The sequence below is a fragment of the Branchiostoma floridae genome, chromosome 8 (genome assembly GCF_000003815.2).
Source record: "Branchiostoma floridae strain S238N-H82 chromosome 8, Bfl_VNyyK, whole genome shotgun sequence".
NCBI lineage: Eukaryota > Metazoa > Chordata > Leptocardii > Amphioxiformes > Branchiostomatidae > Branchiostoma > Branchiostoma floridae.
The window spans coordinates 947,132-964,402 of NC_049986.1; the positions used below are offsets into that span (position 1 = coordinate 947,132).

Here is a 17,271-nt window from a genome sequence, read left to right on the forward strand (position 1 = left end):
AGCTCACCCGAGAGCTATCATTCCACTTGTAGTGACAGAGAAAACAGACGGTATGTACAGTATGACGGGAAAATCCCCCCACGCTCTTTTTCACAGGCAAAATGAAAAGTGGACATGTCCAAAGGACTGCAACCCTTTCCCAAATGTTAGAGCAAAATTATACTGGTTGAGATGACTAGTCTAGGAATAGAAGTCTCGTATCTTAACTTAAGGTGCTATCTCGACTGAATCGAAGAAAATTTCATATAGTTTGTAGTCTGTGACAAAAAGAAGACACATCTTTAAATTCTAAATGCGGACAATGCCAATGACTACGAGAAGCATGTGGAATGAAATTGTATTGCGAACACAACAATGCGTTTTCTCATTACCGAAACAGATGCTTATCTTTAGTGAGTGCCTGTCAATGTGACGGGTCTAGATACGCGTGGTTAAACTTGTTCATTAGCATAGAGGGATGTTCGCGTGTTCTGTCATGACAGACAACGTTCCAAGCATGCACGTGTCCCGAATACATCTAAGCTCATGTTTTTATCTGGCTAAAAGATCTTCAATCGGCATGTTAGTCTTCAGCACCTGCCTGGGAACGTGTCCAACACGGCGGTGGTAACTAAAAGAGAATTCTGACATCTTAACAGATACTACTGGTAGATAAGTGTATGTATCTTGTCCCAGGGGAAACACAAATTATCCCAACGAAATGATGATATTTACCAGGTTTCCTTTTCCCTAGAAAATTGCCACTGTCCCGTATCTGTCTGATTATGTGGTCAAAAACACGCCATCGTAAATTCCCGCTAATCTCCAAGCAGATCCTACGGTACCATAAGATAGTATCAAAAGCTGGCAGAGGAGTAAAGCCGGCCTAGGAGTGTGTTTCGCTACATGGCAAATGGACACCTCTTGGCTGACTACACCCCTTGGCCAGTTTTGTACTATTTTATGCCATTGTAGGATCTGCTCGGAGATTAAATTCCCGCCGCCCCAAACTCCCCCGTCACCCTTGGGAGATGTAAATTTACTGACTTTCTCTGTGTGTCTAGATCTTATTCGTGCTGTTGATATTTTTACACTCATCTATCACAATTACTTGGTTTCGTCAACTGGAAAGAAACGTATTATCTACAGTTCCGTGCTCTCAATATATACAGAGGCAAAAAGTAGGCGTGTTGTGGTAGACGGCGATCAAATGCTCGGAACATTTCTCACAGAATAATTCTGCACCCACCTTTAATCCACCAACATGGCGGACATTAAATGATTCATGGTCACGTGGCCGCAAACAGTCAGAGGAATGGGAATGATGCAGGCATGTTGAGATAGACGGTAACCAACTACTCTGAACATTTCTCACAAAATCATTTTGCGCCTATCTCTCTCTTTCTTTAATCCACCAACATGGCGGACGTTAAGTGACGTCATTGTCACGTGACGGCAAACAGTCCATAGAATAGATGTGATAAAAGGCAATCAACTGTTTAGAACATTTCTCACAGAATCAGTTTGCACTCATCTTTAATCCACCAACATGGCGGACATTAAGTGACGTCATTGTCACGTGACGGCAAACAGCCCATAGAATAGATGTGATAAACGGCAATCAACTGTTTAGAACATTTCTCACAGAATCAGTTTGCACTCATCTTTAATCCACCAACATGGCGGACATTAAGTGACGTCATGGTCACGTGACGGCAAACAGCCAATAGAATAGATGCTACTCCACCTGCATGCATTCCTCCAGTTTGTGCAGACCTGCCTGCATCTCTCCCCGCTGATTGGCCAGGGAGTCCTTCCTATCGTTGTAGATCGCCTCCACGGCAGACACCATCTCCTCCTCGTTCTGCTGGATGGCTTCTATCAGCATCTCTGCGTGCTGGTGGATCTCTTCTTTTGTTGTCTCTCTGTAACATCGTGTTTTGTTTTATTGCAACATGAATTGACAACATATATGGTGGCGGCATACTCAAGTCATTGAGTTATTTTATGCGACCAACAACATAAAAACAATGTACGAGTACATAAATACAGGAACACAAAGAACATCTACAGTAACATGTTCACAACGTGAAGTTTATAAAAAAATTGAGATGTACAGTGTTGAACGATCGCTTTGTTCTTTGTCCTTTCGATCGACTATCCAAACAAAGGATTTGTATGGCTGCTCATATGGTATAGCCACAGGGATTGTCAATCACATATCTTATCTTAGTAGAAATAATGATGTTGACAAACTACATGTACTGTATGTATGTATTACAGTCGATTCAGATCAGAGGAATATAGAAAACAAATAGTTACTAGCGAACGATTTTTCTTTCAGCACCAAGGACAGATGACGTAATGCGACTTGTTGATGCTTGTTTACGTGTTCAGAGCTCACAAAATATATAACTGCTGGTTGAAAACGTATGCAAATACAACATGTACTGGAGCTTAGACAGCATGTAATAACTTGTGCTGTAATAGTTGCTGTTATTGGTTACTCACTTGTTCTGCTTCAGTTCGTTCTCCATGGCCACCAATAGGCTGACGGCTTGCTGTAGAGGCTTGGCGCGCTCCCGACATTCCCCCACCCGCTCCCTGATCCGCTCACAGTACTTACTGGCCGCGTCCTGGGTAACACACGCAAATCATACGGGCGTTAAAAGGCTATAAAACACGAGAGTTTGATATTGATAATGTTGGTGAAGGTTAAACACCCCAGGTGATAGGGTACACAATTCACGGGTTACTCAAGCAACTTATTCATAATTGCAGGAAACTTATTGCAAAATTCAGGTGGCCACCCCCTTAGTGAGCAGGTAGGCACTAGTAAGCAGTTACAGGGACGTAAACACGCTTCATCACATTTTATACTGAATGATTTATCTTTAAAATTGTTCTCTTTAAGGGTAAATGTAAGTATGAAAAAGTACTAGACAACTTCTTCAGACCTTGAGTTTGGAGACGGTATGGCCGTTGTGTTCCATGACGAAACAGTCGCCGCAAATCGGCACCTCACATTTGTCGCAAAAGTACTTGATGACTTCTCCATCGTGCGTCCCACAGGTTACCTCCTACGAAAGGTAGAACAAACGAAAGTATCGATATTAGTATACACGGTAAATATTCATGACAACAACAGTTCCTATTCTTAACATTAATAAGCGAGATTCTCTACCATTTACAAAGGTATTTTGGGAATAGTCTTATACTATGCAAGTGTATTAGAAGAAGCTTTACGTAATCGAACCGAAATGTAACTGTTTCTGTGGACATAAATTTTCCACATTAGGAACACAATCTGAAGGAAAATACTGTATATAGAAGATGAAGATGAAGCAGACCTTTACAGTACGCTTCTGCAATCACAAGCTAAGTACAAGTCAGGATGATAAAGTTCCAAGTCCTTCTGAAAAGTCTAAGTACAAGTACTAGTGAAGTAAGAACGAGTTGTACTACTACATGCAACTACAAAGCCTAATGTATGCTAGAATGCACAGGTTCGACTTGCACTATGATAGAGGATTTTTCGTTACTGATCATCACCGTACCTTTTTCTCTCTCCTGGGCGGGGCAGGTGACCTGGGTCGCGGGGCGTTCCGTGTGCGCTCCCTCTCGGCGTGTAGGATCTGACACAGGTTGGAGACGAAGAAGTTGTCCCTCAGACCCTTCACTCCGTTCTTGGGCAGGGGCGTTTCCTCCCGACACATCGGGCACGTCAGCTTTCCTTTTGGACTCTTGGCCGTCTTACTGGCTGTCAGCCTGCTCGGAGAAAAAAATGTAACGAATTGATAACTATTAGTACGGATGTTTTCTGACATAGTCGTTGTTTCAATCTTGAGCTGTGTGATAAGCGTTCCATGTAAGGGCTCTCTGGTAGGTCCAATCCCAACATTTGTATTACTCCTTGTCTTACCTTAGTGTAAACGCTTGCATTGGAAAGAGACAATCTTTTACAAGTCTTCATCTTAAAAGAGAGTCTGAGAGCTCCAAGGTTGTAAAAAGGTAGCCTCTACCAGGCTTCGTGGATCGGTGGTCTAATTGCAGAAATTGGACAAATAGAGTCTATAGTACGCTAGAGGAGTCGGCCGGCAAGAAGAGTACGTTTCCTCACCACGAAGACTGTGCGGGGTCGCTATGTTCTTTGAAGTCCACTAATCGCTATCTAATAGGTGCGAAGTGGTTTATTCGTGGTGAGGATACTGATTCTACCGATCCACGGAGCCTGGTAGAGGCTAGTAAAAAGGAAGTGTTGTGAGATACTGTTAACAATGTGGTTAAGAAAGTAGTTAATGCGAGATCCAATTTCTATTCTTAAGCCATAGTGATTTTTCATTATCCACAAAATACAGAAAACTTTATGCTAAAAAAAACCTGAAGTGTGATACCATGCAATTGGCACATTTTGCCCTTGTCGCATTTCAATTATGGAAAGCATTGGCTGAGTTTGACTCATGAATTCAACCTTGGTCTTGGATAATTCTACATTTTAAACATAACAGCGGATATACGTAAGTGAGTTTTACGTCATATGCGCGATGATTATAGTTTTGCTTCTCAATGTAATGACGGGGTAGGTCATTTTACTAGTACACTTTGCTCATGCACATAGCAGACTAAACCCAACTCACGAAGAATATACAAACAGTTGAAAAATCACTCTGCACGTCTTTTTTTTTCAAACTTTACTCAGATAAACAAAAAAAACATACAATACAAGAAAACTTAAACAAGAACATACAAGTGCACATACACTGACAGGTAAGTACTTGTGGTAGTGATATTACAGAAACAGGTATAAGGGTTCGCACTTTTTGTTATGTTCACTTATTTTGTTTTTAGCTGTTGCGATATTTTTTTTCCATTTTATGTACATATTTGACGAAGGCAATAAACATGTGGATGGATAGATTCGATTTCTCCCGGTTTTTATAGATATATATTTTGCCCAATAGAATTATAACATTAGCAATTACTGGTGTTTCACTTGATAAATCGCCTAGTAATACATTCAATGGGTTGTTTATATCTAGGTAGTGTCCTGTTATGGAATTATACCAAATTTGAACCTTTTTCCAAAATAAAAATACAATGTGACAATTCCAAAATAAATGTTTCGTCATGCACACTCTGCACATCTTGCTTTTGCATAATATTTTGTTTCTTTAGGATGATGCGGAAAAAAAGAATACAATACAAAGGAGTGCCAAATTTCCTCCGAGTTTGATATCAAATGGTCACGTATCATCTGCCAAGGACACTTGTTGAGGGTTAGATCTTAAATTTTCTGTCACTTATTAGAGATATCCGTCAATATAACTTTGGAAACGACTGTCTAATGCTGCTTTTAGTGATAAAACTCAATCTATAGTTAAGCCATAACCCTATGGTACGCGATTTGTAAGAATGCTTCTCTCACCTTGCCAGACAATCCATACAGAAAGTGTGAAGACAAGGTAGCACCTTGGGCCGGTTGTACGTCTCAAAGCAAATGTTACACACGATCATCTCATCACTGATCTTGTTGAGAACGGTGGACGTGCCGGTGGGAGAGGGGGCAGTCAGGGCCGCCATCTTGGATTCCTGAGGCGAACCTTTGGGCGAGCGCGCCATGTTCGGACTCTGACTCCGAAAAAGTGGTCCACACTATAATATAACGTATAGAAATATACTATACTGTCTAGTCACCAACACACAAGCCTTCACCTGAATAGTACCAGTAGCCTTTACAATACACACAATGAAGCATTAAATGAACGATTAGATGGCTATAGACGTTACGAGCACAGAAAAAACGAGTGACCTGACAGTTATAACGTAACAATTGTTAAATGTGATATACTGGACCAGACAACACGGTCAGTCCCTGCCGGTATTCTACTGCGTTTTGGGTTAGTCCATTATCTCATGGGGTGTTACGAATGAAGAATAAAACTAGATTTTCAAACTTTTATGACTACTTTTACTATTTAAGCCGCCACTGCAAACTTTGACTTGAATTTTCACTCTGTATCTTCATCAAGAAAAGAGACTCTTAGGAAAATGTTCTTCGGTGGCTTTCTTAGAAAGGAAAATGGTATCTTCCAATGACTTTTGACAAAGAAAAAAGCGACATACTGCTCTTGTCACCACGCCCAAGGGACCTTAGGTCGCGTGCCGAGATATCAAAAGAAATCATTAATAATTTAAAGCCCTGCATCAATGGCGTATTGAATTCAATATCCAATATCTACATCTAATTTTCACCACAAAAGCACGAGGAATACTTAAACAAAGACCAAAGCCTACCAGAACACAGCCAAAACAAAAAACGAAGACTGGCTGAAAGACACAGATATTTTGTGTTTTTCTCGTAGATAAGGAAGAGAAGTTACGAAAGTGAAGATGATTGGATGCTGAATGATTTATGAAGGTCTCGGCATGAAAAGGCGGGTTAGATACAATGGGAAGGGACGGGGGAAAGGGCAAGCTGAAATAACATGGCGTGGAAAAATGTCACGAGGCAGAGGGCGAAACTAAGGCGGCTTCATAATACTTACCATTCATGATTTCAAATACTAAAAGTCGTTGCAAGCATAAGTATACTATAGTTTACAACTATGAAACCAACAACGTGATGACCAACACATTCCTAGTTTATTTACTGGAAAAAATATATCAAAGGAGACTTTTGGTCTTAACCCTAAATGTAGTCGTTTTGCCTTAAAACGGAGTACGTAATTAATAATTTCTTAAAAGACCGAGCAATTCAGGTCCCGCAAAGGCCTTCACCCTCTAAAATTGGCCTCAGAGGAACTCGTTGCTCTCTACACTTTTCACAAAAGTGTTCTTGTTATCCAGTTAATGATATAGTACAGCAAAAGTATAGTGTTTTGGGTACCAACAAGACACAAACAGTCGTCTCCAAGACAGCCCGTTATGTGTAGGGGAATTATACTTGTGCAAACATTCCTTCGCTGAAGCACCAAGGCAGGAACATGTCACTATAAAAACTACTAATATGTTACCGGTACCACTACCTAGTCAATGATGTCATTATGCTTATCAAGGACGTTATATAACCTCCTTGTGCTTATTAACACATACATTTAGATGGAAAGAAGTCAATGGAGGGGAAAACTTACAGTGTAAACTTTAACGCATTTATAGATAAAACTTTATTGCACGACATTTGTACATGGTACAATGTATGGCAACAACTATTACACAAAGTACAAAATAGGTGTATAGAATAAGACTTAACATCCTTATTAACATAGCAAAAAGGGCTAAAACAATTGCAAGATATAATGTTACAATCGAGTTGGGCTAATCATGGCTTTCATTATTCTTTCTAATAACAAAGCAGTCTTTGATATATTTGCCTAACTTAGCATTATGGGAGTTGTGGCATCTAAAGATATATACAAATCTGTCTTTAGCATCGAGGTTCTTGAAATCTGCTGTAATAGATTTTAGAAATGTGAATAGCTCATTACGTAAAATAGTGTATTTAGAACATTCCATTAAAAAGTGAAATTCATCTTCATGTGGAAAGACGTCTACGGAGGGGAACATAATACAATATAAACTAACTTCTCAGTCTATATTATTGACTAGAACATTGACAGATAGCCCTTAGCCCCACGAATTACTTAAAGAGACAAAATTAATTGCAAGATTTGTTTGCATAAAACATACTCTTCGTTTCTCATTTTGCCCCGTATGGTGGTAACAATGTACACAATTCTAAGCACTAGTTTCTCGCGTGTGTTTCTCCTGACTTGTAACCTTGGACTGTTGTCTCAACATCGCCATAGTACAATGGTACAATTGTGTGCACAATCTCCTATGTGATACTTTACGATAGTCAGCGTTTTAGCGAGACAAAAGAAACTAGAAATATCAACAACTCAATTTATCAAAAAGTCGATATTCATACATGAGGACACAATGGCAGCTTAATAGCCTAATAAATACAAGCCGTAAGTTATGAATATGCTCTCATTGTGTCACAGTCAATCAAGTAATATGCACACTCAAGGACTAAATATTTGAATAAAAGCCAAGGTCTATATGAATTCGCAGATATATCAAAATAATTACTCCCAATAACAGCAAGAAAATGTAGCTGTTAAAACTAAGTCATACTTTGGGATATGTTCTTGGAACACATATAACTCATATGTTTGTGATTTTTTTTCCGTTTTGACAAGACACTTTACACATTCCTTGTCAGAAAGCACGCTAAAAGTACATAAGAATTTTATTGACAGCTAAACGCGTACAAGCCAATACTCGTGCATTTCTTCATTTGTGCGCGTAATGTCAGTACAAGTCTGGAAGACAAATCACGACGTATACATAATATAGCCAAAGTTGCCATTATTGGGGAGATGGTGTTGCTTTATAAAGTGTTTTGTTGCCGACTGTATATTAGTAAGAGTACAGCCATTACACACAACTGAACCAAAAATCAAGTCAATGCAGTATTAGAATAAAGGATAGTAAACTTATGCCTGTTGCCTATTTCAAGCCACGGCCGGCTTTTTCGAACATCAATAGATCTATACGGTTCAAATTTAAAAATGAATGGCTTTCCAACTTGTGTCTAGCCTCCGTATTGAAACCATGACATTCTTTATGCGTGTAAATGCCTGAATCATTTCCGGTAGATTCTTTAGCACATCCATTGAAAGGACCAATAAATGTTAAAAAGTGGGTCAAATAGATAAAGGAGAAAACCACCAACAACTGTAGAAATCTATCTTTCCAAATAGACATGTAAAGTATCAACTCATATCATTGGACAATCATATAGTACTTGAATCTCTTTTCATGTGATGGCCCAATTTCTCTTAAGCTTTGGCGTTTTTTTCAGACCGTATGGTTCTTTTATGTGCAGGGCTTTTACATGTAGATTGAACCAAAAAATTGCTCTCAATGGAAGTGAGATATTTCTTGTTTGTCAGAGTTTCTAGAAGCCTACAGGTGATGATGTAGAGTCATTCGCAAGTTGCTAACGGTTACCAAACGTTGCTGACTTTGCCCAGCTAGGAAGTCGTGCTCTTGTAAATCTAAATGGTCTGTCGTCCCGTACTTTATAAAAAATGTTTTTTTCTTCAAAAGTGAGAAAAGAAATGAGCACTTCAAAGCCTGCAAGCAAAACTTTGTCACCACCAAGACACTATTTTACATTCTGTGTCTATTATCTACTGTAAATATACGACTGAACAAAAGGAAGAGAGCTCCGCTATCAATAGTAATGTCGCCATGCAGATTTCGTTATCTTTTCTTAAATAGTTGTTTGTGTGCATGTTTAAGTTCTTACATTGGTTACGACGTCTTAGCAGTCATTGATCCTCATAAGACTTCGTTTACAGACTTCTTTGTTGTAAACGGAGAGGATTACTGATTGATTTATTGGTAAAATAATTATGACGCCTCCGCACAAAAAGAGTCAGACCGCATGGTCACGACAGATCGGTGTTTCTACTGTGTAAGGAATAATGAATAAACAGATTTGCGTGTAAAGAGGAAACTATTTACACGTATTACACGTAGCACGCCATATGTTGTGACGTCAAATTCGGCATTCAACTCGTTTAATTAAGGTGATACGTGGTTCGATTTGTCCCTATGCGTCATGATTTCAGCTCATCTTAATGTGTGGGCGGAGTGACGTATTATGTACGTCAATTTTTCGATTTTTTTGAAGAAGGTAAAGAAGGAAACGAACTGCCATGAAAATGTCTAATTCCATAACAAAAACAAAACAAAGGTTGGGAGAAATGGCGATAGCATACACGTTTTATACACGGTAAAGGAACAGCAATGCATACTTGGGGTTTAAATATTCGTCTCTGATGCGTTATTTTGTTACATATTAATCTTATGTTTCATGTTTCCAACATTGAAAACCGTCATATAATCAAATAACATTTAATGTTGAGCGTGACAGAAGTATCGTGTTTTCCAGATTTTCAAAACTAGGCATACACAAATGGCTGATATACAGAGATAAAATACAGGGATTCCACTTACGTTTTTTCCAGTAAACTTCAATGTTTAAACTCAAAACATGAAACGAGTTTTTGCAAGAGAGCGTTCGTTCCAAAGTCCTATCAAACCCCCGTATCGCGTGTTTGGTATCATTTTACGATATCCCAACGTGGCACGCATTTTACCACACTGTCCTTGGTACTGAATAACGTTCTATTGTTGCAGGAGTCATTTGACATTTCAAACGGCCATTCTCGATAAAAGGGCGCCTGCCGATAACTAAAAATCACATGATAGCCAGCAGCCTTGTCCCCACTCGACCTTTACACTACAGACGAAAAATGCTGAAAAAAGTATACGCTCTACAAAGTTGTATGATGTATTACTAGTGTGATACTGCCGTACGCATGATACATCTGTCTATCCGTCTGCGCTGTAGCTAAGTTACAAGAACAGCCACTGTGATGATTTTCAATGACTTGCAAAAGGCATTTATCAATATCTGTTTGGATATCTGGTTACTAAAAGTCGACTCTTGCACCTTGTTATCTTGTACTAGCTACTACTGCCATGATGTTGTGGGGTCAGTAGTGGCTCAACATACTGTACAAATACCCCCCCCCCCCCACCGATCTCTTGTGCAAAAAGCTATCAAACAATATGTTACTGTTACTGCTACTGTTACAGTTAGAAGGAGAAAACTAAACTAACGCATGCATTTGTACAACGCATCGCCACATCTGAAAACAACATTATCTCCCACTTGTTCCACTCAGATGCCTTCTTTCATAGCAAATTCTGGACACATTATGTGAATCTTGTTTACAAAAGCCCTGGCTAATCAACATTTTATTGTATATAAAGTGTATTTGTATTGTTGTATTGTATGTTTTTATATCTATTATGTATGTGATATGGGCCAAGTGCCTGAAATAAAGTTGAAATGACAATGTTACTGTTACTGTACTGATCTGTGACCTAAAGGTTATTATGGTAAGACAATATCCCACATGTATTAAATGGTCCTTTCACTTTCCCCTCCTTTTAATTCATGAAGTTGTTCCATTATGTTGCCACAGCCTATGGCATTTATGTACATTGACATCAATGAAAAGAAATGTGACAGTGATATCAACGCTGCATGTCTGGATGTATTGGCACAACAATTACAGCAGATGCTTAATAAATCCACATATGATTATCAACTTAAGTGTACATTGGAATGGATTTCTGTTTCTTACAGCAATTACATGACTAATAGAGCTATTTACAAAGAATGGTAACTGTGTGTGTCTTGTATAATATCTCAAATACATTCTTGTAATGCATGTTTGTGTAAAAGTTTATAACAATTCAACACTTGGGGTAACTGTGTGTGTCTTGTATAATATCTCAAATACATTCTTGTAATGCATGTTTGTTAAAAAGTTTATAACAATTCAACACTTGGGTTTCCTGTGAAAACGTCTATCTATGCAGAGAGTAGGGAAATGTCTGGAAGATATTCAGTCAAATCACAATCACATAGTTCTGATTTCTGGCACTGCTATGTGTTACTCTTTGCTGTCCACTGAGTCAGCAGCTCCTTGATTTGTTTGCTGTCTGTGCTGTCCAGGGGAAGGCTGCCCTCGCTGTCAGGTATGGAGGGGTCAGCACTGCTGTCCAACAGCAGCTGTACAATACTGAGGAACTCACAAGTAGCAGCTGAGGGGGATGGAGTGGATAAAACAACAACTGGGTAAATGTTGTAGCTGCATTCAAAATAGGAAGCCTTCACAGTTTAAAGTAAAATGTTAGATTGTTAAATATCTCATAAGACATGTCTAGTTCCTATTTTGTTACTACATCACAGCAAGACACAATTCAGATCAGGTGATGATGACCAATGCTTAGAATTTTAATACCTTTCGACTGAAAAAAAACACATTCACATATGCAGACTTACCATAATGCAAAGGTGTTTGTCCATCTTCGTCCTGAGTTTATATTGGAAGGGGAAAAAAAAACAACAAGATTTGTGTCATGACAGTGGATAGAGACAAAGTTGTAACCAATGAAATATATGGACACACACGCAACATTACTGTTTTGTATACTTGAGTCAGTTGCTAGAAGATGTACCTGGATATTGATGTTTGCTTTGTGTTGTAGTAATTCTCTGACTACATCCTCATGTCCTCTGTCACATGCCCAGTGTAGAAGAGACAGGCCCTGGAGAAGCAACAAAAAACATAACATTTCATTTAGAAGAGTTGCATGTGACTTATAAACATCCCTGTTATAAATTCATGCATCAAATACATGAATCTCAATCTATGATACTTACCTCTGTGTCCTGTTGGTTGATATCTACATCCCCATTGGACAGCAGCCTTGCCATTTGCTTTGCGTTTCCTTCTTTACACCAATCAAACACAGTCTTGTTTTTGTCACTGAAATGATATAGATATTAAAAGTTTTCATACAGCTTGAGGCATCTATTGATAGGACAAGAGTTCAGTTGTTCATCGTTGCGGCAACAAGAGGTAATGATCTGAACTTTTGACAAATTCTTGTGACTTTGACTTTCAATGTTACATTGTACTTGTAATATGCACTTCTACACAGGGCTCTAGCCAGCGTCCGTTTTTCCGTCAATTGACAGAAATTTGCTGCGTGTTAAGGAAAAATTTTAAAACCAATCTGTCAACTTTGACGGACAAAATCCTTGGTGGATTAGCTACAGGCGGCTTGGGGACGCCGTCCACGGCCGTAAAAGCAACACTGTTTGTTTTGCTATTGTTATTATTGTTGACGAAGCGTGTCAGTGGCCTTTCGCATACAATAATCTCATTAAAAACCTGTTTTTCAAGGTCTTAGTTCAGTCTTTCTAACTCCTGGAATAGTGTTTTCGCGACAATGGGAATTGGCTGACGGAAAAAAATTTCGAGCTGGCTAGAGCCCTGCTTCTACACAAGACCTTAGAATGGCCAAACATTGTGAATGTAAGTACAGTAATATTTCTGTTCATTTGTCGTTAATCAGCAAAAGATTTGTACATTTACCTGATATATTCTTCTTCAAATGACATTGTACTAACTACTGGGCCCATGAATGAAGTCTTCTTGGAGTCTCCCTAAAAACAGAAATGAATAAAAGACATTACAAAATTCTGTATTACACAGATCTGTGTCTAGCACTCAATGTATTATGGAAAGAAGATCGACAAAACCTATTCTCCTTTAATCAATCAAGTGACTAAATATGTACAAAAACTCAAAGACTTAGAGATATGACCTGAAGCCATCTTTCATGAAAAGAGAGCTGAGAAGGGCAGCAGAAATACATGTTTTGCAAAAAATATTAGTATAATTTACTATAAAACTACAAGAAATATTACAGTAACTGTTACACTGTTTTGTTAATGACCACATAATCTTGCTAAGCAAATTGTTTTGGTACTGTTTGATTCTGTAAACATGGAAGAACTGACTCCTTCTCTGGGTTCCCATGTGGGGTCTGCTTTCCTCACACCATCCACATACTCTGTCATAGCCTGGTCCTGAGCCATGCCACCTAGACTGTTCCATGCATCCCTGGACAGAAAAACATATAACACGGTTAATGTCATAATCATCATCATTGGGTATACAAACCTTAGAATTATAGCTACTAAGTCCTTTTTTCCTCTTTCTCAAATAGGATGTAAGCACTTGGAAGAATTGTAATAGGTGTGGATACCTGGCATTAAGGAAACAGGCTTTCAATGAGGGATGAACTAGGAGTTCAATATATTTGCCTTAAGAAGCACTAATAAGTCTATACTGTGTATTATATAATAATTTGTAGGCAATTTGAATGGTGGGTACTTTTGTAGTAGTAGTAGTACATGTAACTTAACGTTAAATATCACTATGTGACTTACCATTTCTGTTTTCCTTGGAAATCAAAGAAGCCTGGTTTGGCAGTGTTACATCTTCCGACATTAACCTATAAGAGAGAAACGAAAACAAGATATGTTACACTGGTGCTATTAAAGCCCTGTCTTCAGTCAAGTCAAGTCAAGTCATTCTACAGTTCTTTCCCACGTAGCTCAGTTATTATAACATACAACTTATTACAAGATAGCAAGATTTTCACACTCAGATATTTTAATGCCTTTAGAATCTAAGGACCAATTGGTACTAACATTCCTTATAACAGATCAACATTGCCATAGATCAGGTAAGGTTAGTCTATACAACGTCTGTGCTATAAGATCATAAATCATAATTTATATTAAATCACGTCTTTAAAGATTCGAACAACATGCCCCCCTCCCCTTCCACCAACACCATCTCGCGTCATTCTCGTGACCAAACGTCCGAAACATCCCACCTGTTTATACCTGGCGTACAGATACAGGAGTTGATCGGCGCTAAGTTGTGGAGCTATGGTGGCTACATGGTCCACAGCCTGCTGAAACACGTCCGACAGAGGAGACGAACTGTCGTCTGCACAGGCGGCCATGTTGTCCCGTCTTCTGTCGTCTGAAAGCCGCAAATCGTCGAACACTCCTATTTTACGACATCACCACAACCTAGCTTTCCATATCATGATAATTTGAACTATGTAAAAATCATAATGGATAAAAATTCTCCATAAACTGTTCACAATTGATCGAAATTTTCTATATCCGTGATATTTACGACATAGCCGCAAAGTTTTGCACCTGCGCATTGACCTTAGTAGAGACAAGATGGACGCCTGTGACCACCTGTGATTTTCGCATCGACGGTAAACTCACATTTCAAGACGAATTGGACACTTAACCTTGTTGAGATGGTGCACGTGATTGGCAGATAGCAAGGACTTGATAAGAGAGCTGCATTCCGTGGAAAAGGAGTCTTTTCGGACGACTACATTGCCATGGAACCATCGAAACATCGCTGCTAACCCGGAAGTGAAACCAACATCGTTATATAGGATACAACCTGTTTTACGTACATCAAAACGTCCCGCGAGAAATCAACGGATTGCCATTTCAGTGGTTAGCAAGAAATAATGGGTGTACATCTGCCATGATTAGACAGCATTATCAAAATTCTTTGTCATCTATTATCTATTATATTGCTGAATATTATCTATTAAAAACTTGTAAAGGAATCAAAATGAGCAGAGCAGGGGTGTCAATTGACGTTTGACTGTTAGTAACTCCGAAGGCTGGTCTAAAGGTTCGTTATCTCCAGTGCACCATACTTATCGAAGATATAGAAGAGCCAATCACTGGATGTTGAACCAATGGTGAAGAGGAACAGTCCACAGAAAACCACAGACATATCCGTGACAGTGTCTGATGTTCTACGAGACAAGAACTGTAACGTTATACCTCAGCAGAAAAAGCCCAGACGGTGAGACGAACATCATGCCGTTTTTCCCCATGCCGCGCCGGACGCGCACGTTCTCCGGACCTCACGCCACGTGTCTCCAAACCGCCAACACGTACGCTCGGAGACTGCACCGGTCCAAAGCCGACAACGTCGCGTCCTTCGAGATCTACCACCGCTGTCACCCCATGCACGGTCTCCTGAGACTGGTGCTGTACCTCAGTGCAGCTCTCTTCACTCTGGCAGCGTTCGTGTTCTGTGGGGTTGTCTTCATGTCAGAGTACATCTTCATACAGCTTTTTCTTAGGTCAGTGTTTGTAAGTAAGATTGATTCATTGGTTTATTTAGCCTGGTATCAAATCCCATTTTTTAGCTTTGCACTTGTTGCACTCTGACAGTCACTTAACTAAACGAAGATATATGCTATTGGCAAGTATTAAGTATCTGTATACCTGTATCATGAATCTGCGCAAATACTATCTGCAAATGAAAGTGGCCATTGGAGCCAAGGAAGGTATACGTAAGGGCTTTGATGGAAAACTTTACTGCTCAGGTCCTCAAAAGGTTAAATAAGATTTATAGGTGTATGCAGCTTGCTATGCCAGGCACCATGGTGTAAAGGCAGCAAATTCATTCTTCACTTCTATATGCCCACCAGGGTTGAACAAGTTTTCTAAAATCCACTTGTCCTATCGGGCAAGCACATAAAAAATGTACTTGCCCGAACCAATTTTTCACTTGCCCAAAATTCAAATGTCACTGTTACTAGTACAGTCAAACCTGTCTATAGCGGCCACTCAAGGGACCGGACAAATGTGGCCACTATAGACAGGTGGCCTCTGTATAGAGGTGGCAACTTGTAGGTAAAATACCCAAGGGACCGACAAAAAGTGGCCACTATGGACAGGTGGCCCCTCTGTAGAGGTGGCCCCTAATACAGGTTTGACTGTATATGCATTTTCACTTCCAGCAATTTGGAATTCTCTGTAGACAATTGCTTGATGTCATGACTGTAAAAAGTAACAAGTATATCAAGATTGCACTAAAATGTGAAATATGTTTCTTTCTCATCTAGAGGGACTAGAAGCTTTAGGGCCAACATGGCAACACCTTTTAGGTCTAAAACTCAACAGTTTGCCACCTCATACATCCCAAGACTCATTAGTATTTGGAATGGGCTGGATGGAAACCTTAGAGCCATGGGCCGCTATGTCTCTCAGTCATCACACACAACTACATTTAAACGTCAGTTGTTGAAATACCTACACAACCGATTCACACACCTTTATAATACAGACACCCCATGTACTTGGACGTCGTTCTGCTCCTGTTCGACGTGCTTCGCAACAAGAGCACGTTAACCGTTCAACTTTGTATATAAACATTGTGCATTTTGTATACAAGTTATATTTTGTTTCCGATTATCACTGTGCATACCATTTTTGATTATTCTTATTATTTAATTGAATGTGTATTGTATATAAGTTATTGTTTGTTTCCGATTATTCCTGTATATACCATTGTTGACTCTTATTATTTACTTGTATTGTGTATTTTGTTTCGGGGAGACAACTTGCAGAGGTGGTATCACCTGTTTTGTCTCCCCACCATTTATGGGAAGTGCAATAAACAAATAAACAAATAAACAAAATCAATGGAAAAATCTTACTTGCCCGATCGGACAAGTGGGGTAGGACATGCACTTGCCCGAACAGCACTTTCACTTGCCCTGGACAATACGGCTAAGTGGACTTGTTTATCCCTGCCCACCCTTTGCCCCTTCCTCTCAATCTCACCTGACCTCTTCCCTTCCCTCTACCCCTTCGTCTCAATCACCCTACCTCTTCCCTTACCTGTCCTTTCACTGGACATCTTCCATTCCTTTCATCTGTACGTCTCACCCGATCTCTTCCCTCCCTTCCCATCTCTTTCCTTCCCTTTACCCCTACCCCCTGTGCTC

General features: G+C 39.5%; 3 protein-coding genes across 3 annotated transcripts in view; 1 reads left to right on the forward strand and 2 right to left on the reverse strand.

The window, feature by feature from the left end:
- Window positions 1-5,817, reverse strand: part of LOC118420452 (tripartite motif-containing protein 2-like) — an 11,718-nt gene extending 5,901 nt beyond the window's left edge. Inside the window, exons 1-5 of the mRNA XM_035827254.1 lie at window positions 5,405-5,817; window positions 3,537-3,747; window positions 2,937-3,059; window positions 2,491-2,615; window positions 1,727-1,904 (exon numbers count right to left, since the gene is read on the reverse strand). Of these exons, the coding sequence (XP_035683147.1) occupies window positions 1,727-1,904; window positions 2,491-2,615; window positions 2,937-3,059; window positions 3,537-3,747; window positions 5,405-5,598 (831 nt within the window). The 5' untranslated portion in view covers window positions 5,599-5,817. The remainder of the gene's footprint in view (window positions 1-1,726; window positions 1,905-2,490; window positions 2,616-2,936; window positions 3,060-3,536; window positions 3,748-5,404) is intronic.
- Window positions 5,818-10,773: 4,956 nt separating this feature from the next.
- On the reverse strand, window positions 10,774-14,509 carry LOC118420523 (acyl-CoA-binding domain-containing protein 6-like). The gene is made up of 8 exons (XM_035827368.1): window positions 14,323-14,509; window positions 13,871-13,935; window positions 13,439-13,541; window positions 13,011-13,081; window positions 12,293-12,398; window positions 12,088-12,177; window positions 11,912-11,942; window positions 10,774-11,670 (listed from the first exon to the last, which is right to left on the reverse strand). The coding sequence occupies exons 1-8, from the start codon at window positions 14,452-14,454 to the stop codon at window positions 11,513-11,515; spliced, it is 756 nt and encodes a 251-aa protein (XP_035683261.1). The 5' UTR covers window positions 14,455-14,509; the 3' UTR covers window positions 10,774-11,512.
- A 541-nt stretch (window positions 14,510-15,050) lies between these two features.
- On the forward strand, window positions 15,051-15,620 carry LOC118420546 (transmembrane protein 250-like; the record flags this gene model as incomplete). The annotated part of the gene is given in 1 exon segment (XM_035827398.1): window positions 15,051-15,620. A coding segment is annotated over 1 exon segment (340 nt), but the record flags the coding sequence as incomplete, so codon positions are not given.
- Between the last annotated feature and the right edge of the window lie 1,651 nt (window positions 15,621-17,271).